The 26,646-nt window shown below is 37.6% G+C and overlaps 1 protein-coding gene across 4 annotated transcripts; it reads right to left on the bottom strand.

Moving 5' to 3' along the window:
* Window positions 1-12,729: 12,729 nt before the first annotated feature.
* LOC126722227 (uncharacterized) lies at window positions 12,730-24,807 on the bottom strand. Of its 4 annotated transcripts, none has more exons than XM_050425383.1 (27): window positions 24,533-24,807; window positions 24,149-24,303; window positions 23,858-24,019; window positions 22,402-22,561; window positions 22,059-22,175; window positions 21,841-21,974; window positions 21,601-21,751; window positions 20,597-20,664; window positions 20,065-20,163; window positions 19,813-19,928; window positions 17,826-18,000; window positions 17,627-17,737; window positions 17,425-17,503; window positions 17,138-17,281; window positions 16,916-17,029; window positions 16,546-16,667; window positions 16,379-16,461; window positions 16,173-16,297; window positions 15,958-16,078; window positions 15,738-15,875; window positions 15,298-15,394; window positions 15,061-15,186; window positions 13,924-14,016; window positions 13,719-13,824; window positions 13,496-13,656; window positions 13,324-13,410; window positions 12,730-13,209 (listed from the first exon to the last, which is right to left on the bottom strand). In XM_050425383.1, exons 2-27 carry the CDS (start codon window positions 24,290-24,292, stop codon window positions 13,093-13,095), a joined length of 3,150 nt encoding a protein of 1,049 aa, XP_050281340.1. In that variant the 5' UTR covers window positions 24,293-24,303; window positions 24,533-24,807; the 3' UTR covers window positions 12,730-13,092. The 4 variants fall into 4 exon arrangements, with proteins under 4 accessions (XP_050281340.1, XP_050281339.1, XP_050281341.1 ...); XM_050425382.1 differs by having other exon boundaries at window positions 24,149-24,348; window positions 24,533-24,806; XM_050425384.1 differs by having other exon boundaries at window positions 13,496-13,638; window positions 24,149-24,348; window positions 24,533-24,805.
* Window positions 24,808-26,646: the final 1,839 nt, after the last annotated feature.

The raw sequence follows: 26,646 nt of genomic DNA, 5'->3' as shown, positions 1-26,646 counted from the left end.
ACGGTAGTTAATCAGGGTTTCTATAGTGACTTGCATAAGGATGAACCTGACGTGTTTAATAATAATCTATTTCGGTACATCATGAGTAGCTCCAGTCCTTCGACCTCATCCAAGGAGCTTCATCTCCTTATTATTCTCCCTCTTTTAGGACAGGACTTCATCATCTGGGAGCCCCCCCCTTTTTTGGCGCATAAGTCTTCACGTTATATAGCCCCTCTCGGTTGATCTTGACCCTCCACCTGTTGATCCAGTAGGTACCTACTCAAATACCTGTCCCATCAGCCGCCTCCCCCTACTTTTTGTTAGTTGCATCAACCGAAGCCACACTGTTCAGGCGTCTTTTCTCATTAATATGGCTAAGACTTTTGTGGGCACATTCAATGCAGAGGTGACGTATTTACCTTAAACCACCCCTACTCCGTACCCCCATGTGGATCCCACTCTGCTCGCCTCTTCTTCTAGGGGCATTTTGGAGGCGGCCTTTGACAAGATGTCGCTCTTCCCTTTGAAGTCTTGGGATGCCGAGGACAGAGTCATTCTCGGTTGCGTCTCTAGGCTATTTGGCCTTTCACTACTTGTCCTCGGCAACTACTCTCCTCTGCACGGGCCCTAGGTCCTAGTGGAAAATGGGCCGGGTTATAAGTTCTCTGGCCCCACAACTAGTTTGCTAAAAATTTTCAAAAATATGCCAACTAATGAAATATTTGCTAAAATAATGCTTTAATGGAAATTGCTCTATCCTTGAAAGGTAGAAAGGATAATGTGGCTTCTTACCTGCCTTGAAACTTTGCCAATTCCAATCCCATCATAAATCCCATTCCACAAACGTTCCATAATACTAGTGCCGTTATTCTATTCAAAGGCAGTCTCCTGACACCTCACATTGAGCCCACCAACTGTCCCACTAGTTGATGTTGGCGATGGACTATTTGTTGGCTTTGTTTGCTCTACCCATCACCTTGATATATCTCTTTTATGTATCTCTTTCCTCTCTCTTTATTATTATTTTTTGTTTTTTAATAGATAGTGGGTTTATTTTAAGTTATTTTAATGCTAATCTAATTTCAATTTTGAAAAGAATAGTAGTGGCAGGGAATGGTCAAAACTTTTGTCATTTTTTATTTATTTATTTTGTTAGGTTTTGTTTTGTTTTTGTTTGGACTTTTTGCAGAACGGAATAATTCTAGGGATATACCAAATGTTACATCCAATTTAAGAGATTTTTTTTGGCTACATTGCATGGAATGTGTGTTGTTCTTAGCATATGGGAAGAAACGTTCACTTTTCTGTACAATTGATATGGAAAGTGGCTTATAGCAAAGAAAAAGAAAAATAAAAGGGCAAGTGATAAATAGCCTTATAGCTTAATTATTAACATTTGCATCCCAAAATTGAAATGCTCCTATATAAGTTTATAACTATTGAATTATTAAAAGAAAAATGGTAATTACACTATTTTTTTTTTTTTTTTTTGGGGTTTGGTGGAATGACATTTCACTCTAAATTTTGAGGGAAAAATATTTTTTTCCCCTTACATCCATTTGATTGAACTTTGTTAAATTAATATTTAAAATGTTGTGTATTAATGTGTGTGGGGCCAGAAAACTTATGACCCGGCCCACTTTCCACTAGGTCCTAGGGCCCGTGCCGAGGAGAGTAGTTGCCGAGGACAAGTGGTGAAAGGCCAAATAGCCTAGAGACGCAGCCGAGGATGACTCTGTCCTCGGCATCCCAAGACTTCAAAGGGAAGAGCGACATATTGTCAAAGGCCGCCTCCAAAATTCCCCCAGAAGAAGAGGCGAGCAGAATGGGATCCACATGGGGGTACGAAGTGGGGGTGGTTCAAGGTAAATACGTCACCTCTGCATTGAATGCGTCCACAAACGTCTTAGCCATATTAATGAGAAAAGACGCTTGAACAGTGTGGTTTCGGTTAGTGCAACTAACAAAAAGCAGGGGGAGGCGGCTAATGGGACAGGTATTTGAGTAGGTACCTACCGGATCAACAGGTGGAGGGTCAAGATCAACCGAGAGGGGCTATATAACGAGAAGACTTATGCACCAAAAAAGGGGGGGGGGGGGCTCCCAGATGATGAAGTCCTGTCCTAAAAGAGGGAGAATAATATGGAGATGAAGCTCCTTGGACGAGGTCGAAGGACCGGAGCTACTCATGATGTACCGGAATAGATTATTATTAAACACGTCAGGTTCATCCTTGTGCAAGTCACTATGGAAACCCTGATTAACTACCGTCCGGTGACCAAGGCCTAGCCTTTTAAGCCCACGCTCTACAAATTATATTGTTTGGGCTCTTAACGTACGAACCCAACATCATTTTGGGGTCGTTACGAATTGAGTCCTTACAATTGGCGCTGTCTATGGGAAAGGCTTGTGTGTTGGCACAGGCGGTGGGTCGAGAAAGTCCCCCCATTACTTCCAACAGCCCGTTGTATTGCCCTAACATAAAGTTCCATTAGGGGCTACGCTTTTCCATTAGGGGCTACGCTTCAAAACGTCAGTAGCGCGGATGGTTTTAGGGGCTTGGCCGAGGGGCTAATCCCCCCAAACCAATGTCCCACACCTTGGCCGAGGGGCTGATCTCCCCAACTACTTAATGAAAATATCTAAGTTTTGGACAGAACCAAGGTATTGTATGGTCCTCGGACTCAAACCTATGGGGAAACCAACTACTTAAGGGAAACCTAGATACCAGGCTCGGCCTCACAATATGCATGACATCTCGGGTAATGCCTGTACCTTCCTAGAAGTGTGTTCAGACACAACTTCAACGTCCTATGGGTGCGGGTAAGTTAGAATTCTGGGATATGATCCCAAATATATCATATGCACAACCATTCATACATGTTAAGATAACTAGTTCAAAAATCAGGAGATCAGCAACAATAGTAAGCATCAGCAAGGGTAACTAACATGTGATTTAAAGAAAGAAAAGAATTTCATATATATGGTTAATAAGTTCAACTACAATCAGACTATAAAGTTTTCAAAACAAAAAGGGAAACGAGTTAAGTAATTAAACTGGAAACAAATACAAAGGTCGGCCAGGGCTGCTACTTCTTCGATGTCATCTTGTCCACGTCCTCGGAAGGCAGAGCAGGACTAGCCTCGGGGCCCAGGGAGACATCCCCTTTTTGGGAAGGCTAAGCAGGGTCGGTTTCGATGCTCTTGGGGACCTCAGTAAGGGGAATTGCCTGTAGGGGCTGAGCGAGAATGGCTGGCTCTTCGGCATCGGTGATCTGAGCTCTGACCGTAGGCTCGGCACCCTCCTTGGGCATCTCGGGATTCATACCTCCAGGCGCTTCCATCGCATCATGAGGCTCTTCCCCTTCAAGCGACTCGCCATGAGGGACGATGATCTGTGCAGCTTCTGACTGAGTAATCCCTGCCTCGTGTTGATCGCTCACAGCCTCGGAGCTGGCGGAAGCGGTCTCACAGATGGCTGGAGGATAAAATATGCTCTCCGCCTTCCACAAATCAGACGAAGCATCCACCCCAGCTCGTTTTAAGGCCTCTTCCCAAACCTGGGAGCAGTATAGTCTGCATACTCCAAGAATTTGAGCTTTAAGGGAGGCTTGGGTTTCAGCTATCCCCGTCTCGTGGCCCTCCTCCTCGGCCTTGTCCCTAGCAACTTCGGCCTCGTTTCTGGCAAACTCAACCTCATGTTTGGCCCTCACGGCTTCGTCCCGGGCATACTCCGCCACGCCCTTAGCGTTGTTTGCCATGATCAGTTTCTTCTTCAAGTCACTGATCTGCTCCTTAGCTATCTGCAGCTGCTCCTCGGCGACGAGTAGTCGCTTTGTCTGTTCCTCGGCTTGCGTTTTGGCGCCCTTTAAACCCGCTAGGGCACTATCCCTGTCTCGGGTAGCATTCTTCAAGTCCTCCCTAGCCGTCCCGAGGTCAGTCTTAGAAACTTTGAGGGTCCGCGCGGCCTCTATGCATTTGGTGCGTTCACCCTCGGCGGCCTTACTCTGCTTATTAACTTCTTCCTCCATCCTATAGGTGGCTTGGAGAGCCTGTCAAGTAAGATAAATACATCGTGAGTGAAAGTCCGGGAGCAAGAGTTAATAGAGTTTTAGGTTTCAAGAGTCTTACCATACCCAAGTACCTCTTCACGCTGAGAAAAACCTCCTGCATCCTCATGTTCTTCAACTCATCCACATCGGTAGGAAGCAGCATGGTTCTCCCTAATGCGTTGGCCACATAACCGCCCTCGTCATCTCCAAGGTCCCTCATGGACGCGGTTTCCAGCAATGGCTCCCTGTGGAGCATGGAGGCGGGAAGCCAAGCACTCGGCTCGAATTGGGCTTCGATCCCTTTCCCCTTGCCTTGGGCGGATTGGGCCTCAGTCCCTTTCCCCTTGCTTTGGTGCCTAATCTTTAGCTGTTTTTGGGCTCGCGAGGTCTCATCCCTCTCCTGAGAGGATTGAGATTTTCCCCCTTCCATGGGCTCCTTCCCCTTGGGACTCCTCTTTCTTTTTGAGTCGGTGGGCTTCGACCGAGGAAGCAGAGCTGATTGAGGAGGAGCAGGAAGTTGGGGATGAGGAGACTGTGGCTGCAGCTTAGTAGATGAGGACCTTGTCTGGATGGGCTGAGGCTGAGGCGGGGGAGGTGGAACACTGGATTGTGGTTTTCCCTGTGCACCCTTCCCCGGTTGACCCCAATGAGGTCGAATAGGCTGGTTGGGGACTTTCTCTTAAGACCCATCTCGGCTCGGGAGGATGTTCCCACTGACAACAGTTCCACTTCGGACAAGGCTGGGTCACCTAGATCACCAGAAGGATCCTCAGATTGGTCAGCTTGGTCAAATGCCCCAAATCCCTCCTCAGACTGACCCAACTCGCCTTCATCCTCCGCTGCTTGGTGAGATGGGGAGGAGTCCACCAATGGGATGCCTTCTGGGACAGAAGATCCTTCGGAGATTAAAAATTCTGATTCGACTACGGTAATTTTTGGAAGCCGAGGATGGTTAGCGTTGATCACGTGCCTTGGGTCGGCAAATGACTTCTGAAGGGGAGCGTACCCTGAGATTTTGTGAGCGGCTCTGACTTGACCATCCACGTCATTTACAAAAACTGCCGCTTGAAGAACAATCTCCAAGTCCACCCGGTTAACTAGGTGAAAATGTCGGTGAAAGGCGTTTGGATTTGCAAAAAAAGACATGCACATGGTTAGTAACCGAACCATATCAAATTAAAATGGCGCAAAGGATCGACACCCTTCCATTCTCTATACCCCACCTGGTTCTCCCTCCACCATTTGGCAGGGAACGCCGTCATGCCATTCACCGGATACGATAAGGAAGTCCTTGTTTAACCCCTTGTTGGAATCGGGGAGGCATTGGATTAGTCGAACCCTCTCGTCTCTCGTCTTCATGTAATAGGATTTTCCCTTCAAATTTTGGAGATTATAGCACCAATTCACGTCATGATGGGTCAATCTTAGCCCCATCTTTTCGTTTAAGGCATCCACACAACCCAAAATCCTAAACATGTTGGCGGCGCACTGGGTGGGGGCTAATCGGAAATGCCTAAGGTAACCCTTCATTACCGGCCCCATGGGGATTCTCATACCCCCCTCTACGAAGGCGAGAATAGGAATTACCACCTCGCCCGTCTTTCTCAGAAGATGCCACTCCCCCATCTTACAGTGCCTCAAACTCACGTTGGGGGGAATCCTATAATTGGCGATGAACTTTTCCATCGCCTCTTCAGTATCAACTAATTTTCTTAGTCTCAATTTAACCATCTCTAAGAGTTGTTAAGCAAACTCAGTGGATGACGGGAGAAGGAAGGGAACAAGAGAAAAATAAACCCAGAAAAGAAAAAGCACGAGTTAATGAAGGCAGAGAACTTACAGAAAAGAGGAAAGGTGCCTCAGACAGGCTTTTTGTGCTGGAGGTGTACTTGAATTTAGACAAAAGTTCGGATGAACCCAGGGTATATGCGTTAGAACTCTTAAGTGCAAAAGTGAAGAGACAAATCAGTTCCAAAAATCATTTATACCTCCCATCGAAAGTAACTGCACGAATTTTCCCGCCCATAAAGGCAAGGAAATCTCCATCGTTCAATCACTATCGCGCCGTTGAACGTGGGAAGCACAGAGCCGCCCGCATTTAATGAGGACACGTTTCGCCTTCCAAAGGTTCTAGGAACGTGCCTCGGGCAGACGAAGAGTCTCGGGAACCGATAGGTGACAAGGATTGATAAGCTTTGACAGAGGCCTGATGTCATCAGAACCCTCCTATTCGGCCGAGGATTCAGACAGCAGGATTTTGAGGGGCTATTGTGGGGCCAGAGAACTTATGACCCGACCCACTTTCCACTAGGACTTAGGGCTCGTGCCGAGGAGAGTAGTTGCCGAGGACAAGTGGTGAAAGGCCAAATAGCCTAGAGACGCAGCCGAGGATGACTCTGTCCTCGGCATCCCAAGACTTTAAAGGGAAGAGCGACATCTTGTCAAAGGCCGCCTCCAAAATGCCCCCAGAAGAAGAGGCGAGCAGAGTGAGATCCACATGGGGGTACGGAGTGGGGGTGGTTCAAGGTAAATACGTCACCTCTGCATTGAATGCGCCTACAAACGTCTTAGCCATATTAATGAGAAAAGACGCCTGAACAATGTGGTTTCGGTTAGTGCAACTAACAAAAAGCAGGGGGAGGCGGCTGATGGGACAGGTATTTAAGTAGGTACCTACCGGATCAACAGGTGGAGGGTCAAGATCAACCGAAAGGGGCTATATAATGTGAAGACTTATGCGCCAAAAAAGGGGGGGCTCCCAGATGATGAAGTCCTGTCCTAAAAGAGGGAGAATAATAAGGAGATGAAGCTCCTTGGACGAGGTCGAAGGACTGGAGCTACTCATGATGTACCGGAATAGATTATTATTAAACACGTCAGGTTCATCCTTATGCAAGTCACTATAGAAATCCTGATTAACTACCGTCCGGTGACCAAGGCCTAGCCTTTCAAGCCCACGCTTTACAAATTATATTGTTTGGGCCCTTAACGTATGAACCCAACATCATTTTGGGGTCGTTACGAATTGAGTCCTTACACTAGTATTTCGAGTATTTGAGGCTCGAGTTCAAGACTCGAGTTTCAAGCTGATACGGATAAATAATCCACATGTAGAAACTAAAGTTCCATAGTGTGTGTACAAAGTAAGAGACCCACGGCAGGAACAAACCCGGCATGCACAAACCCAAATCTTTCTTTAGCAAGAACTCGAGTTTCACATGGATTTTTTCTTCCACAGCTTTGTACTCGAGGTTTAGAGACTTGAGTTCCTTCACAAAAACTCGAGTTTCAGAGCCTCGAGATGCTAGTTTGCAAACTTGACAACTAGCTAAATAATGTTAAATGCCAAATTTCCTCTAAAAAGATATCTCCTTAAATCTTCTCAAAAAAAAAAAAAAAAAAAAAGCCTTTCAATGTATGGTTTGAGGTGCCCTATTCATTTCTAGGATGACGTGTGGTGTAGCGACGTTCCTCTCCAAACGTCTTTCCCCATGTTGTATGGGATTGCTCAGAGGAAGGATGCATTTGTAGCTAATGTTTCAGGTGGACAGAATGGGTTTATTCATTGTGATATTCCTTTTACTCGTTCTATCCAAGATTGGGAGTTGGAGAGTTTATAATCTTTCTCTACTTTATTGTATTCCACTAATATTGATTGTATCAAATGGGGTTGATAAAATGGTGTGGAAGCCTACAAGGAATAAATCTTTTAAAGTTAAAATCTTATTATAGAGCCTTAAGGACTGGAGGAAGTCATGCCTTCCCTTGGAAAAGTATTTGGAGGGTGAAAGTTCCTTATGGAGTGGCTTATTTTACTTGGACAAGCTAGGGGAAAGATTCTCACTTTGGATAATTTGAGGAGGAATATTTATATTGTCAACAGATGTTTCATGTGCAAGAATAGTTGAGAATTGGTGGGTCACTTGCTCCTTCGCTACTCTTATGCATATAATTTGTGGATGTTTGCATTTAGCCTCTTTGAGGTTTCTTGAGTGATGTCTAAGCAAGTAGTGGATCTACTAGCTTGTTGGAATAGAGGGGTGGGCGGTTGGTGTTGGTTAGCAGTTATTTGGGGAGCAATTCCACAATGCATCATGTGGACTATTTTATGAGAATAGAATCTCAAAACTTTCAATGGGGAGGAACATTCTATCATTGAACTGAAACAGTTTTTCTTGCTTACTCTGTTTGATTGGATGACTGCATTGAGCGGTCCTTATATCCCCTTTTTTGGGAATTTTTAGATTTGTGTTCTTTTACTTAATGTTTTGTTTCCTTTGGTACATGTCATGTGTACCATAGGAACAGTTTGTGTGCTTCCCTTCTTCTATTAAAAAAGTTCTTTTACCTATCCAAAAAACAAAAAAAGCTTCTCAATGTTTATATGTTTACAACTCTAGGTTGTCTACTATCACTAGTATTTAGGTGGTAATGGTGCAGCTGAAGTTTGCAACTTTTTTTTCCCTGGATCATTGCTACTTAGTTTTGGGTGCATGAATACTGATGCTTTTAGATGTGGAATAGTTTCATTATTTATTTTTTTAAATGTAGCTTTTCATTTTTAAAAAATGGTAAGATAAGGAAAAATGTATTGTACTTTGGTTCCACAAGCCAATGCAACGCAAAACATTTTGGCAATATTAGGTGTAGACCACCTTGAACTTTGAATACCAAACTCCCTATGGCACTTCAAAATTGATGTCCATCTTATTACAATTCTGTCTTATATCTAATATGAGACTATCTAAGAGCAGGATGCTATCTCTGTGATGGTTGATCCATTAAATTTCAAATTCCACCTATGGAAGAGCTCTCAGTTGCTTTGGCATAGGGTGACAAATCCTTCGGACTGATTTCTCTTGGTTTTTCTTAATCCAAAAAAATAAGAATAAAACAAACAAAGGGTTCTGGGTTAATTTAGTGCAGCCAGCAAATTAGATTTGTTTGGCAAGGAATTATGAAGGAAAGGAAGATAATGATATAAAGACCTAGGCAAATCACATCTAGTTTATTTTAGTAATAAGATTTTGGAAAAAACCAATCATACTCAAAGGAATTAAAAAAAAAATGGTGGAAATTCTTTGCAATGTTTTCTGAAAAATTCATTTCTTACATATCTTTGATCAGACTAGGATATATGGTTTATAGACTAGGACATATGGTTTATAAACTAAAGAAAATTTGAAAAGGAAAAAGGATAAAAAAAAATAAAAACCATCATGTTTGGCTATGCCAATTATTAATAGGTTACCAGTACATCATATAGCGCAATTAATGAATATGTTAAAAAGGCTTCATTTTCCTATCGAAGATGCTAGGTCTAGAGTACCCACAGTAGATGTGGAATATGTGCCAAATGCTAAATATTTGGCACATATCCCACACCAAACAGGAAAATCAGCTCCCCATCAGATATTGCAAATGTTGTAAAATTATACCATTTGTGTTTGTACCATTGCAAATTTGCAATGGTACGGACAGATGTGGTAAACAAAAAATTATTATTTTATTGGACTTTGATGTTGTGGCTGTTGTGGCTGTTATGGATGATAATGAGAATGTGATAATATATTATTTTAATGTGTAGTAAATATTATTTTAATGTATAGAATTGAATGATAAAACATCTGATAAATGGGATGTTGTAAAATGATATGGTAAAATAATAAAGTAGGTCTTTGATGTGGTAAAATGACATAATTTTTGCAACATTTGCTATGGATGCTCTAAGCTGAAATTGCCATGGCACCAAAACATTAATATTGCAACATTAGAAAGACAGAAATTTACCTCATTCATATATTATTAATATGGCATCCTTTTATTTGATGTAAACAATACTGGCAAAACGACTTCGTTTCAAGTTAATGAAGAAATTTCTGGCAAATAATGTCGTTCTAATAAAGCCAAAATACACATGACACCAAACGGTTGCATTCCACTAAAGAATAAGTTGGACATGCGAGTCACATGTGTGATAAAGCTTGGTCGTTTTGATAAGTGCTAGACACGAATTATAACTGAATTGTAACTGACTTTTTCACGTATGGTGCCAAAGCTAATCCAGTAGTAACACGTGGCTCAAGTGGTTACCACATAGTTTGTAATAGTACACGTGTAAATAATAATACCGCATAGTTTGTTAGTTTAGAATAGTACATTAATAGCAACAGTGTTCCTCTTGTAATATTATCTTAATTGATTCTTTTCTCTTTTTCTCAAAAAAAAAAAAATTTTGATTCTTTCTCTTAATAAGAAATCAGTTTATTTACACTTGTGCCTTGAGAGAGAGAGAGGAAGAGTGAGAAATTTTATAAAGTGCAAGATTTATACTTAAAGAATGTGGATAAAAAATTCAGCAAAAAAAAAAAAAAAGAGAGAATGTGGACAAAAAGGGGTAAAAAAAAAAAAAAAAAAGACAATTGAATTGGTCCAAGACTGATCCTTATCCCAACTCAGCCTTTTACTACCAGAAATCAAAGTCCAAAAATCACAACAAAAGAATATTATTTTTTATTATCAACCGAAAAATATTATGCCAGATGTTAAGTTTTGTATTATGTTGGCATATTTACTTGTAATCATGTTTAAATATTTTGTATTTTACATTTTGTGGATCTTTTTTTATTTGGGTTGAGGATTCAAGAGCTGAATTTGTACTGCAAATTTGTATTTATAGTGGATCATTTCTAGCTTAAATGCCGCAAAAAGGTTTTCCTGCCAAGTTCTTGGTTTTTTTCTTCAATAATAGATCTGGTGTTGTCTTCTTGTTTTTTCCCCCTTGTGGTCGGCTTCTTTTATGTACTTCATATGCTTTTAATTGTTTACCTTGATGTCCATGAACATTGAAATCACTTAAATTCAGCATTAATTTTTAATTTAGCTTAAAAGTAATTAAGGCATAAATTTAAGATTTAGGGTCTAAATCATTACCTAAGTTGGATTAGGTAATTCTCAATCTCAAAAGAGAAAGAGCCACAAAATCCTTGCTTCAAAAACTAGTTAGACTAGTAAAAGGTAGAGCAAAACATATTTAAAAATATGATGCCAAAGCCAAAGGCTTATTCCTCAAAGAAATATAAAAAATTTCAAGGCATCTTTACCTAAAAAGTTTGAGAAATCTTGTTCAAAGTATAAAAAAATATGCTAAATAAAAATCTTCAATCAATGTAAATCCTTTTCATGAGGAGTCATATATGTTCAATTATATGCATACTATGGGTCTCTTAACTTCATGTCATTGGTGTATGACTTGATTAAATTGATTATTGAAGTCTCATACTAAACTATAGACTAATTCATACTTGATATTCACACACAACACACAAGTTTGATGTTCAATGAATATCTATTCCACTTGTATGATTGTAAGTGTTTGAATTTGATGTGTGTGCGCTTAAGCTTATTGTGATTAAATCAAAAGGATTTTTGGTCTTTATATTTGTTTTTGGAAGTGATTTTCATTACTCATGTTTTGAAGTTTTTATAGTAGTTTTTGTGTTTGAAAATTTGTTATTTGGGTGTTTTCACGAATAATGTTACAAGTGTCTCATGACTCACCCAAGTTGTGTGCTATTGAAAAATTTTTCCTAAAAACTTCAAGTTTTGGACAGTAGCCTTTGTGAGTCAGCCACAATTGTGTTGCGAGTAAACCCTAACCCACGAGATTTTCAATGTAAAATCTCCAGGTTTGCTGTTTTCGCGAGTAATGTCGCAACTCTATCGTGAGTCGCCTGACTCACGAAATGCATAAAAACTCAATTTTTAAAGGACATTGTAGTTTCAATTTTTGAAAATTTTGTCTTTTTCTCTCTTACTACTCCAACTTCCCAAATCCTTGTTCTTCATCAAAACTCAACCAAAATAATTTGCACTTCACATCTTGGACTACTCTAATCTTTAACACTTTATCTCTTTTAAATCCTTAGATTTTGTTCTAGATTTCTTAAAATCCAAGTTACTCAAGTTGCCACAAACCCACCGAGTTTGACTAAGTTTGATTAGGTCATATGCAAAATTATCCATTTAAATACCTGGACTGATCTAAGTGCCGAGTCACTAGGTTTTTAGTCCAATTGACTGAGTCGATATGGGTTTAATAACCATGCTCACAAGTCATAACCCATTGTCTTCTCTTCACTTCTAAATGCTTTTTTTCCCCACTACTTCATAGAATAAATTTGAGCTATTCTCAATTCAATTCTTTAGGGTTTTTTATTTTTAGCATTTTTTACTTTTCAAAATTATATCATTTTAAAAGACTTAACAATTTAGACAAAGAGCCTATATTGAAAACCAGTCAAAGTTAAAAAGGAATGAATTGATAACATATAAATAAATAAATAAAAGGTGTAAATTATAATTTAACCTTTATTTAAAAAAAAAATGCTATGTTCATAACATTTTTATAACACTTTCAAAACAAATTTTTAGTGACAAGTTTTTTATTGTTATTGATGAGCAAAAAAAGTAATTTCAGTAATGAGTTTAAATCAGAACTAGTAACAACTTAATTATGACTTAAGATTTGTTGTGAAAGTATGGTAAAAATGTTGTGAATATAGCATTTATCTTCTTTTTAAAGCTTCAGTATTTTGATTGAATCCGTATATTGGTGCACGTATTTGATCACAGCCCCATAGTAATGCATTCATCTCCATATATTATTGCTAAGAAGATATCAAATAGAGCTTAATACTACAAATCAAAGTATTTCTTTTATAAAGCAAAAATACACAAATATTGCCGAACGGTTTCCTTTTTTCAACTCCTGCGTGTTGCAGTCACCAGTACATGTAGCATGGAAGGTAACCTTGTACAGTTGTACCCCCTTCCCTCACTTTCCCCTCTATTTCTTATTTCTCTAACCAACCAAAAACTAGAAACAAGAAACAAAAATCACAGCACAATGCTCCTCAAAACTATTTTGTCAATTGGAAAATGGGGAATACCATTCAACTATAAATAAATAAATATTTATATATTAAAAATAAATAATAATAAAAAACTTACAACACGCTATTTGTGATTTCTTTACTATTACTCATTGAGTACATAGTTAATTCATAAGCCTTGGAGACTTCAGGGAATAAACACTCCTCACAAACCCTTTACCGAATTGACCTACGGATTTTAATACATCAACTGGATCTTCTCCTTCCTCTCGACCCCGTTTCTAGAATAATATATAAATTCAGGGCAGAAGATTCAAGTTAATAAGATCAGTACATTATACACATTGCATCTCATCAAGTTTCTCATCAGAACTTAGGAAGATATTGAACTATACCTTGGAAGAAAATCTGTCCCACGTTATGCCAATAGCATCTCCTCCCAGAGAATCATACCACACCTTGAACATGTTGGAAAACTCTCTCTGCATGTGTCAAAAGAAAATGTAATGTAAATAATAAGGAGAGTAATGATTTCAAGATTAACATCAAACCAGTGAAAATGCTTGCCTCTAAATCTCCAACAAAGAACCTCAGTGGATCAAAGTTCACCAATAGCTTATTTTTCAGTTCCTCTAAGCTACCCTTAAAGTCTCCAGGCGACATGAAGGGTTGAAAAACCTTGCTAGCATTCCCCCGAGCCACATGCTTCCCTGCCCAGGATGTGCATGCTATGGAACTTAATTTACTAAAAAGTTCAGCAATGCTAGTGAAAAAGGCTGCAGAAGTTTACCATGGTTTAGTTCAGAAGGAAAGAGAAGACGTTGGGGGTATGGTAATTTGTCCCTGTGGAGAAGAATGACAGCATCATAGTTGTTCAAAGGAGTTCGGAGAAGGCACTGCAAGAAAAAATTGATGCTGTAACAACTCATGTACATAGAAATCAAAAAATTAAAAAACCATAACCCTCTAAAACCTGACAAATGTTTCAGACTCACCTCCCATTTATAGGAATCAATCTGGTCCTGCAAGATGAGTTTGTTCAACAAGTTTGCACTGCTTCTAGCATAAGCCACCAACCTTTTAAGTTCCTTTTGAGTAAAACAGTTTCCATGTGTCAATATAGAATAGGACACAATCCACATACTAAATCTAACACCATTTGCACATATAAAAACAAGAACAGGATGCAGGCTAGAAAGCACCGACACGGCTACAAGGGTGCCGCACCCACGTCTGACGCGGCCCAACACAGGTGCGGTGGGCAATGCCGCTGCCTGCACGTTGGAATTTTTTTTTTCGATTCCAGATACATGCCGATTCGCACCGACTTGCACTGAATCAGGTCGTATTAGCTGGCCAAAACTGACCGATTCAGGCAGAAACCGGCTTTGAATCAGGCCGAAATTCAAGTAAAAATAAATAAAAAAGAGTGCAAAACACACCGTTTGAACTTGAACATCTTTAAACAAAAAAACCCCTAAAATCTCTCATTCTCTTCTCACTGCCTCCCTACCTCTCTCTGCTCTCTGCCTCCCTCCCTGTATTCTAATTTCCAAACATCATGGAATGTTTTAGTTTCAAACTTGTGGGTTATATTTAATTTATGAACATCATGTTTTAATTATTATCTACTATTGCTCTTAAATTTGGTATATGTTTATATAATGTGAAAAAATATGCTTAGCAATATATAGAAAATATAAATAAAAATATTTTTAATAAATTTTTAATTGCCGCACCCGCACCCGCACCCTACTTTTTCAAAAATTGCAGAGTCCCGCACCCACACCCAAATCCAGAAACACACCCGTGCTTCATAGGATGCAGGAAAATAGATGTTGAGAGTGTCTCCACTGAGCAAAATCTAGATGATACCAAAGAATTTCCTTTTGGCTAAGTCAATGTTTGCAGGAAAGCTAGCAAGATACTCTCACAATACAACTCACAAGAAATGTTTTAATGGAAAAGGAATATACATTAAAAAGGTAACAATATTGTCAAATAAGTGCAAGCAAATTGAATTTAAAGGAACTACCAACCGATGCCATAAATTAGCAAGCACGAACATATGAGAGGATTCTTCAGCTTTTAAACAATTAGGCAACCAAGTTGAATTTAAAGGAAATACCAACCGATACGTTTGGAGAGAATCTGGTCCAAGCCTCAGATGCCTTGTCATAAGCTGTAGCCAGGAACATTGCTGCACTTACATTTTGTTTGTTTTCTTCATAACCTTTTCTAGTCAACATAAAGTTATTCTGAAAAAATGATAATGGACATCCAGTGAAAAATAAGATCACAAATTTAAGTAAGAATGAATCAAAACTATTGTATACTATTCAATACAATTCACTCAATACAGAACTTACGCTTATCTCTTTCTTGTCTTTTGGGCTCAAATCTTCGTTTATGTCAACAACTAAAGCAGAAAAGGTCCAGTCATATTCTGATAGTAATCGGAGGAACCTATTAATGAAATTGGAATGCATATGACAGAACACCATCAGGCCCAAGGAGACTAACTAGTTTGCAGATATAATAGTATGAGCATCCCATATATTAAATAAGCCCACTTATGGAGCCATCATAGTTTATATTAACCAAAATTGAATTCAGAAGAATTAGTTTAGCTGTTTCTAATTCAATAGAGTTACATGTTATAAAGTCCCAGAAGAAAGGTTTCTTGAAAATCTATTTCTTCATAATGTTTTAAGTTAATATCTATGATTTAAGATGCAAAATCAAGCATGTAATTTACACGGTTACTAATTAGTTAAAATTCCTTATACGCAGGAACAGATAACCCAACCTTAAAAATCCAGTGATGCGAGAGCAAGGAGCATTAAATGGTAAAGGTTTTAAAAAGAGATGAGCGACCAATAGCTCGACTGCCTCTTCTACCAAGCAAGATGAAAATAGATGCGAGGCAATCCATCGTTTTGCAATCCTTCACAAATAACAAAAGGAAGTTATTCAGAGTTGGGGGTTGAACCAGAAAGATAATTTAGCATGCAATAATAAAAGCTCACCTAACTACAGGTCCATACAGCGGATAACGACCCTGTAATCCATTAATCATGCTAGAATGCTGACTGCGAACAAAAAGTTCTTTGTCTATAGAGCTGACCCACTTAAATTGGTCACTTCCATCTGCAAATTAATTGGTTTAATCAAGTCAACATCATAAAAGTCTGACAAGCAGACCCATATATATGTAGTCATATGTTAGACTAAGAGTTCTTACCTTCCCTTTTCAACAAACTCAGGCCCCTCTCATGCCAAATTTTAAGACGAAATACATATCCAGACATGAAAACATCAACATCATCCTCAGTAGCAGTACATGTCATCCCCCAAGAATTCTGGAGACTGCCATAGTAGTATCATTAGATAAACCTTTCAAAAAGAATATAGCCATTGTTGTGGATATAGAACCCCAGCATGACCTACCTCTCTCCAATTTTAAGAAGGAAAGCAGTTTTAGTTTTCTCAATCGCTATATCATCCATTGGCCAGTTCCCAGAGCCTTCCAACTGGATCAGAGAAAATTATAACTTTCAGAAATTAAATAACAAGAATAAATAAAGAAATCAAGACAGATAAACAAGATATCATGCCTGAATCATAACTTCCAGAGGCTGAATGCAGGATGGCATGAGCTTTTGTAGCCTTGGAACATCACCCTTGTCAATAGCCAGTGGATGAGGTTCGGGAGGGAAGACAGAAGTGAACCTGAAAGCTGTAATTTATGATAAGTGCGCAGGACAATAATTCTTGGTTGAGGAGGGTTAATTGGCTATAAAAGATAAGCCAAATCAAGAATTTTCCTTAATTACAAAATAAACTCTGTATAAGAACAATCCAAACCCAAATTCTCGATAGAGTTTTATGAGCTAAGCTACCATTATAACTTCTATAAGCAACAAAAAAATCTTTTAAACAAAGATAACAAAACATGAACAGAGATTTCCAGCTATGAAAAGATACCTGGATCCAAGGGCTGCACACTAGATACCTTCAATGGGATGTCTTGGATAAGACGCAGGCGCTTTGATAAAACTTCAAGTGCCTCAAGCAAGCTTCCAGAAAATGATATAGGATCTAATAAAATTATCACTTTCTTATTACAAAGCATTGAGCAATTCCAAGAGAAAAGAACAATAAAAAGAATTGGCAAAATTTAAAAGTACTCAGTAGCCAATTCATTACCACGAACACCATGGAGTAGAGAGAAATCAAGTTGATCCACAATATGCACAATATTCTCCTTCGATAAAGAAAGATGCCGCAAAAGTACATATTCAGCAATTCTTTTCAAAATGAGATGTCTATTCCAGTGCTCACATTCCCATACTACGAAAAATGGAGGAAAAAAACCATCAGGTTTATCACCTTGACACTTGATCTTAGCCAAATGGGTAAAAAGCATGCAAAACCTCCAGAATCAACTAAACTTGATTACCAGCAGCCAAAAGAAGCATGAAGGAATACCTCACCTGTGCTTTCTGCAATTGTACCGTCTTTAAATCTCCTAAGCTCAGCCTTCTCCCCCCAAAACTTTCGGAATTTGAGAGCCTAGTGCAAATCATGAGTAATATCAACAAACATCAGAACTGCCATGAAATCCCGCACCCCCCCCCCCCCCCCCACACACAAAAAAAAAAAAAAAAAAAAATCTAAAAGAGAAAACCCACATACCTCCTCCTTATTTTCAGCATTTGGGCCAATATCAACAACCCTGAAAGCATTCTCCATAGAGCTCACTGAAACTCCAACAAGCAATGGCTCTCTATCTAATATTGAAAAGCCCTGGAGTGATAAGCTGATTAGAAGATGTCAATCCAAAACAAAAGCAAACTATGGAATGGGAAGTTGAAGTTAAAATTTGATTCCATACATTCTCTATACTGCATTCTGACAATGTGTTTCTCCAGGTAACACGAATCAACTTTGCTCTATTATTCAACCCCTGATTCAGAAGACTTTGCACCTTCTGCTCATATAGTCTCCAACATTCATCATCCAAGCAAAATCCCGATGCATGAACCTCACTTTTCCCCTTTAAGTCCAATCTGAATAAGCAAAAGTGTAAAAGAAAAGGGCAATGGAGATATAATGTAGCTTAAAAAATTCCAAGCAATAAATCACAACAAAATCCAATGAATGCAATGGCTATTAACAAGAATAGATTGTGCAAAACATAAAAGTTGTAGACCTGTAGACCAGAGACTTTCTAGAACTACCAGTCCAAAATCACATGCATGGAAAATGTGCCCAGATTGAGAAGTCATAATCATACTATGCTAATTTTTTATTGGGGGAGGGGGGAAGTAATCTACTACAATATAAATGCCACAACATTATCCATATTCACTACCAACCTGCCTAAATTTTCAAAAACTGAAGGCATTGATAAAAAATTTTATTGAAGAAAGAAACAAGTGGAAGATCAAAGAAACATTTTCTTGACTTAACTAAATTTTGAGGAGAAACAAACCATAATTTGAAAATTTGAAAATCTACACTAGAGTTGACTCCATAGCCCTGTGAGGGGAAAAAACAAAAAACCCAACTAAACCAACAAATGTGAACAATTTAAGCTGAGATCGGCAGCACCCTATCTGACCATCACCTTAACAAAACACAGATATTCACTAAAGTTCAAATGTTGGGCAATCATTTCTCATGTTGAGGGCCATCTGATCTTCTAGCTTCTGTTGGGGTTATTTTGTTACTCCAATATAAAGACAATGACTGTAGAGCAGGTTTAATAAGCTCAAGTTAGATTCCCAAAGAAAGTCATATAATCTTTGTTAACTCCTTAATTGACATGCCTTTTTTAACTACTATTAATGGTATTTTAGGTCTTCTTCTACCTTTTTTTTTCCATTGACTTGATCCAATCTCTTACTAGTGCATTAATCGCTCACCTTTCCATATGACCAAACAATCTCAAGTGACTCTCCTCATCTTTTCATTAATTGGAGTCATACCTATTTTTAAGCAAATTTCCTCATTTTGAAGCTTATCTTTTCTTATATTTTCAGTTATCCATCGTAACATTCTCATTCCAGCTACACTCATTTTATAACAGCCCATCAATTAGTACCAAACAATCTTCTACCTTTTTTTCCATTGACTTGAATTCAGGCTCTCACTGGTGCATTAATTGCTTGCCTATACATATAACCAAACAATCTCAAGTGACTCTCCTCTTCTTTTCATTAATAGGAGTCATACCTGTTTTTCAGCAAATTTCCTCATTTTGAAGACTATCTTTTCTTGTATTTTCAGTTATCCATCATAACATTCTCATTCCAGCTCACTCATTTTATAACAGCGCATCAATTAGTACCAAAGAGTATAGCTAATCTTATAACATTCTTATAAAACTTCCCCTTTTAACTTAATAGGAATTTTGGGATCATGCAATACTCCTGATGTGATTTTCTTGGTCAATAAAAACCACATGTAGATCTTTAGAGGCTTCTCTATATCTTTCATTAGATGTCTAAGTAAAAAAAATAGCTTCCATGGTAGCTAGCCCTGGCACGAAACCAAATGATTCTCTAATATTGTTGTTTTGTGTCTTAACCTATGTTCAATCACCACATAATAAATGCCATGCAATTATATTTTTCTAAAGTAGGAAAGCTTAAAGCATGCTTGCAAAACCAAAATTATGCACCTTTCTTGGTTGATAACTTGATATTAAGAAATATAAAACCTCTTTCAATTTTCAAGAATAACATTTAAGAAACTATTCAATCGCAAGCAGGAACATTAAGAAAGTATAATTCATCACTTCACCATTCCATCTTTAAACAAGTCTTCTGTTAAGCAATAAATGACAAACGTTACAAATATTAGTTAAACAATTTTACCTTATGCAATAGTCATACTTAGCAGCAAAGTCAACCTTGGTCATAAAAATTTCCTCAAATCCACCATCTCTGCATTTCTCTATGCAATTAAGTGTCAAAGCAGCCTCGTCTTGGAGCTGAAATGTTAAAAAATGTGTGCATATAAACATATTTTTCATCAAAAAAGTTTAATGTGGGTTAAATAAAACTTAAACAAGTTATTCAAAGTTTTGATTTAATACATATGGACCACAATGTCCTGGCAAATAGTACCTGAATGAAACCAATCCTTGATATACGAAATGACATATTGAAGGGTGCTGATGGATCACAAATAACAATTGGAAAAGCTTCTTTATATGAAACCCTTTCCTGCAACACCAAAGTGCATAATTACAAATATATAAACAATAAAGAAGTTGAGCAATATTGCATTTTCCATGACACTAATAATGAAGAAAAAAACACAATGAAAAATACACAAAAAGAAAGAAGAAAATCTTTAATTGTTTCAAGTGATCAGACACATCAAAAGACTCCATCATGGACCCATTTCTCTCATGTTTCAATGCAGAAATATGCCAGAATATAATTTGGCTCATAGTGGCACTCATGATAATTCATAATTCACCCTTGCTTGTAGTTGCTTCTTTGTTTTTGTGTTTTTTAAAATCTTCAACAATCAATTTTTGAAAACATACAAAAACAGAAACAAGAGATGATTTATACTAGCAATACAAGAGCACAAAACAAGAACAATAAGAAAAGTAGAAATTATATCACATAGGATCAGCAAGCAGCAGACCTCCTGTGGAATACCCTTCTGGCCTTCCCGTCTGAAGTAGAGTCCATTGTTCCATATTTTTGCTGTGGCTGCAAATCAATTAGTAAACATTATTGTTATGAACATGCACTAAATGAAAACAAATTACATCCCAAAGAGCCAATAATTAGTCAAGAATACGAACCACAAGAACTTCCACAGATGCACAAAGTCGACTCAATCTTAATGATTCCAAATTATACTACTTAATATTTAAACACGTACTTCCAAACCATTTATTCTGCATTGTTCTCCCATACTGACCATGTACAACACCTAAGATGAAAGAAATTGGTTTTCCTTATTTCATTAAAAAGATAGCAGCCTAAGTACAACACTAATAAACACTTTAAAGGCTAGTTAATCTTCTGCAATAACTCTAGTTACTGGTCATTTGATTTATTTTATTCTTTTCCCCCTTTTTCTGTCCTGTAAAAGGAATTAATGGGTCTAAGTATTCAAACTGTGAAGCCTACATCAAATTATATCTAGCTGGAAACTGAAACTGAGAAGAAAAGTATTGAGACAATTCGTAAAGAATACCACAAAAGATAACACAAAATCAAAACAAGTTGCAAAATAATCCAATACAGCAACAAGCACCCAATTCATTCTTTTTCCCTGATAGACAAAACAAACAAGCCGCTTTCTCTTTCAAGTACAATTCAACATTTTGCACACCTAAAATCACTTGCTTGAACAACCAGACTGATATTACCATCATATTAACCACTAATAAGCCCCACTTGTCTTAACACAAATTACAGTTTAGTCAATTGAACTACATACCAATAAGTTACTTCATCTCATATATAAATTCTACAATTAAAATATACTAATTATTTCATAGCTTCAAGTTCAATTTGTGAATGAATTTCACCATACATATGATGACAACCATGAAGAATAAATATTACAGAGTCAAAAAAAAAAAAAAAAAAAAAAACCTTTTGAACAATAAGAGCATAAAGAAAAACAAATTATACCAATGAAGTTCAATGTAACACGAAATATCTGCATTGCCCTCATAGAATTGGCAATCTTGTTTTGACTTGCAAGGTATGACAATATGACAGATATTAGAAACCCATTCAGGCAATCATGAACATAAATCGAGCTTCTCTGCCGAGCCCAAACCTACATCAGCAGGAAAAACTCATATTTCCATGTCCCAATACAAAGCTACTACGTTAATTGTTAAAATGACTGATACTCTAGAATTATACCTTCAGTAAAATTGAAGCCTCTCCTAACTCCTTCCATCCAAGAAAAGTCTTCTTAATAAGTTCTGAAGTATCTTCTAAAAACATGTCTTCCAAAATACTACTATTGTACTTCGGTGTAGGCTGTGGAATACCCCCTTTAATAAAATCACAAAACTAGTTAACAGTTTAGGTGAAAACACCACAACAATAACATGATAAAACTGAAGAAAACTCATTACCATGAGTCAAAGCACGTATATTGCTCCGTTTCAGGTTCAACTTTTTTATGGTAAACAGGGACTTTGTTGTAGGGATTATCCTTACAAAAAACCCAGGAAGTCCAACCAGCTCCATAGCTGCAACACAAATAATATTTGCTTACTTGGAAAAAAAAAAAAAAAAAAAGAGGGGAAAAATATTGTACTCATGGTGTGTATACAAAGCCCAAAATAAACCCACAATATTTGTTCAGTCCAAATTTGCAAGATTAGGTGTGGCAGTAAAATAATAATCCAATAACTCCGTTTAAGTAAATGCAAGAGGAAAATAACAGTTAAAAGTTATAACATCAGAAAAACAAACCTGGATAGACAAGCAATACAGGTTTTCGGGCCTCGTTTTGTAGGGTAGACCATTCAACCTTAACTGAGGAAAATTTCAAGTACTTCTTGATTATGGAAAGGTATAGGCACCTTTTCGCATGGTACCGATAATTCAAATAATCTTTCTCATGAAAGCACTCCTGCCAGAAAAGAAACATTATAAGTAGTAATATGCTTATATTGATACATATAATTAACAACGTATATCATGTATACCCAAGAGTATTGGAAAAGCAGATTCTGTAACTACCATCTGCTAATATAGTACCCAATAAGTTCTATAGCTTACCATTCCTGAGCTTTAACTCTTTAATGGTCAATAGAAAATATTAAAAGCAAGATGATCCCTTCCCACCCCAACAAATGCTTCATCACTCAAATATAATCAATTACTTGATGCTCTATGAAAAGTTCCATGTCTTCTCAGGGTAATTACCACTAGATATAAGTCAAGGTGAGTAACCAGACATCTTTCTTTACATACAAATTTGAACTTTGATGAGTAGCCATTACAACTATATATTACACATATTCCACCCCATCATGAAATAAAAGCACTAATTCTCTCATGTTGGTCACAATCGGTGACCTAAAACCAACTTATTACAGTTGTATACACATCTAAATTAATAAAATCAGTGTCCTAATAACACAAAGCTCATCCATTTGCAGCATGGGATAGCTTGTTAGCTTACATCAACAGTACGCACATGCAACTACCTATGCTATAATTATAACACAAATCCAGTTCATTTGATCATGTGTAAAATAAGTTGAAAAACAAAATCAATATACACTGTTATTGGCCTAGTTTTTATTTCATTTTATTATTTAAGATTTTATTTTTGTTGTTAGGAGTTGGGTAATTAGATAACGATGTTAGTCTAGAATAAATCTTATCTATTTGTAGTATAGAAAGATTAGGTTTCTTTTGAACTTAAATGTTAGCTTTATCTTGTAAAGCTATTTAGCTTGATTAATAAAGGAAGCTGAGTAAGCTGAAAAATATTATTATTGAGTGAGTTCACTTTGGAGTACTAGACTCCCTTGAAGTAGTCCATTTATCAATTAGGAGATCTTGGATCCCTCAAAGCAACCAACAAACCAATTGGGTTTGTATCATATGCTGGTACATTTTATCAATAAATTTTTTTATGGTACGTTTACACAGGCACTCAATGAGTTTTGAACCTATGATCTCACCATCCATCCATTCTTAATTTCGTATTAGAAAAGGAAGTAGCATTTGGGCTATAGCTCATCAGCACGTGACATGGAGCATATATGCTATGCACAATGCAAGATTGCTACAACATAATAATGCACTAAACACAAGTAGAAAACAAGTAACACAAATGATAAATTATTTATACATCAATCACAAAATTAATCAGTTTTCATCAAAAACACATAAAGGAGATTGGCTATACAAGTACCTTTGGTAACCGAATAAAAAGATCAACATTTATATCAGGCTTCACTATGCATTGTATTGCGTAACTCCCACCGATTTCAATAGAAGTTGGCTTCTTGAATTTGAACTCAACTTTGTCCGCACCAATGTCTCTCACAAAACCAGGCGCTTCACCCGCTGTTACCTGTCCATCAAGTTCAATTAGTAACTTACAAAGCCTTTTTTTATCGAAAATTTATTCTGTTTCTTTCTGGCAGCCAAACAGAGAATTAGGGCCCTAGGGTTTTGGAAGAGAGTAGCGAGAGAACATTACCTTCAAGTCATCTGGGATTTTATCGATGGCGTCTTTGATGGCTGAAACGGTGTCGTTAACGTGCTTGGATAAGGTAGGCGAGTAGTCGAGGGTGACCTCCTTCAAGAGCTCCCTCACTTTCAAGTCCATGGAGTCTGACTCCATTGTTGTTCACTCTGGTTGGCGACAAGGACGGACCAAGGATTTAAAGTTAAGGGGGCCTGGAGATAAGCGAAAAAATAAAAAAATAAAAAATCTCTGAGACAGAGAGGTCCCAAGCCCCAAACACAATCACACATATTCAAATTCAATTCACAATCATACTCAAGAAAAAAAAGCGACAACACAATCACAGATTCACAACACAAACATTATATCAACGTTATGTTAGGTTTTGAAGTTTACCTCCGGAGACAGCGGCGGGTTGGGCAAATCAAGCTGCCGGAGGCGCTAAGGGCAGTGGCGGCGACGTGGGTCTGTGGCGGCTGAGGCTAGGCGGCGTCGTGCGTGGCTGACCGCTTACTCCATGTCAGTGCTCTCTCTCAGTCTCTCCACTCCAGTCACTCTCTCTCGGTCTCTGTCTCTGTCTCTCGACTTTCTCTCTCTTTTTGGGTTAAGGGTTTAGTGTGTAGGGTTTTAGTCGGGGTAGGGGTGTAACCAAACTTGAGAGTCTCAACGAAACTGACCGAAATAATTGAAAATCGTTGGTTTAGTGTAGGGTTTTACTCCGTTTTCGGTTTTTGGGCCTTGGGTTTGGGCCTTTGGTTTTTTTTTAAAAATTTTGTTAGGGCTTTTTTAAAATGCAGTATTCAAGCCCATTCGTTTTCGGCCATTTTTGGGCCTTTTTAGAAACCTGTTTTAGCCCTCTTTGGGCCTTTATTAGGAACCTGTTTGGGGCCTGTTAGGAGCCTTTTTATATTTTGGACATTTTTGGGCCTTTTTTAGGAACCCGTTTTGGCCCTTTTTGGGCCTTTTAACACATCCATAAAGCATTTTACAATTTACACAGGGCCGAAGTGACCATGAACAAATAGCTGGAAACAAAAAAATTATTCATAACCTGCTTTTGCTCAACAAAAAAAAATCTCATATAACCTACTTTAGAGCTTTTATTATTCTCATTAAAATACTTACATAACCTACTTTTGATCCCAAAAAAAAAAAAAAAAAAAATCAGAACCTATCACAGATTCATAAACCACAACCTATCACAAATTCATATAACCTACTTTAGAGCTTCTATTATTCTCATTAAAATGCACATATCACATATTCATAAACCCAAAAATAACTTGTCAATAGAATATAACCTGTCAACGGGGTTTGAGTTTTAATGGAAAAATCTTCTAAAAAAAAATATAAAGAGCCCAAAAGTCATTTCCAACGCTAGTACTACAGCTTCAGGTATGGGCTTTCAGGCCCATGATACACATTCCATAATGTTGGGGTTTACATAAATTTGGACTTTTTTTTTTTTTTTTTCATTTTTGTTGGAATAGGAAGGGGGCCCAACTATGCACCCAGTAACTTGGAACAGTGGGCCCAACTGTCAGCCCTTCTTCGAACGGTATGAGGCCCAAAATTGGAAAAGCCCATGAAGAGAGCGTAAAGCACTAAAACTTAGGTTTAGTCAGGCCCCCAACCCAAATTCAATCCAAACACTAAAACTCGTGTATTATCATTATGCATAGGTTTCCCAATTAAATTAAATTTAGTCATTTGATTCCATTCACCAATGAGATTTTATTTAATAACTTAAAAAAAAAAATACACTATTTCTCATGCATTGGTCTATACAATACAACATTGTTGAATTCAATTGAAAAGCTAACGTACAACATCTAAAGTATGGGGTGTGCAGTCGACCCACTGATCCTTCAAAACTAATCAAATTTGTCATGTTGGGTCAGTTTTTAGGAATTGATGGGTAGGGTTGGGTTGCCAAAAAAAATTATTATAGATTGGGTCGGGTACAAGTCAGTAGATTCACAAATTTGTCTAACCCTCCAACATATTCAACTCTCTAGTTGATAACAAAATAATCTAAACTAGTTGACTCTAAAGCACATAAAAAAAAATTTAAAAAAAAAAATATTTTTTTGTAAATAAAAATTTTATATTGACTCGCCATATTTAGACTATGATCTATTGGAATGAATTCAAAATATTTTCTCTATCTCTCTCTCTTCTTTTTTTTTTTTTTTTTTTCCTTTTTTTTTTCTTATGTGTGTGCTAGTTTAAAAATATTAGTTACAAAATATACTACACCCGTGGTAGCCCGAGGATATGGATTGTTTCTTTTGTTTTTTATTTTTAATGATAATTCAGTAATTATAATAAAGAGGAAAGATTTAAACTCCAGATATTATAGACACATTTGGAGTTGCTAATTTTTGAGCTACAAGGCTCTTGGGCAATGGGTTGGTTTCTTGATTGTTGTGATTGATAGTGTTAATAGTAGATCCAATCATAACTTGTCAACCAAAAATATGGTAGAAAATTAGCAAAAAAAAAAAATT

Source organism: Quercus robur, chromosome 4 (assembly GCF_932294415.1).
Source record: "Quercus robur chromosome 4, dhQueRobu3.1, whole genome shotgun sequence".
Classification (NCBI taxonomy): Eukaryota; Viridiplantae; Streptophyta; class Magnoliopsida; order Fagales; family Fagaceae; genus Quercus; species Quercus robur.
This window is presented reverse-complemented; position numbering and strand designations above follow the sequence as displayed.

What these genes read in the sequence shown, in the direction of transcription:
- LOC126722227 (XM_050425383.1), bottom strand. Translation starts at nt 24,292, where the DNA reads ATGGAGTCAGACTCCATGGACTTGAAAGTGAGGGAGCTCTTGAAGGAG. An exon ending in AAGTATGACTATTGCATAAG is followed by an intron (nt 18,001 to 19,812) that starts GTAAAATTGTTT and finishes TTGCTTATTCAG; the next exon opens with ATTGGACTTAAAGGGGAAAA. An exon ending in TTGATTCCTATAAATGGGAG is followed by an intron (nt 13,825 to 13,923) that starts GTGAGTCTGAAA and finishes TTTTTCTTGCAG; the next exon opens with TGCCTTCTCCGAACTCCTTT.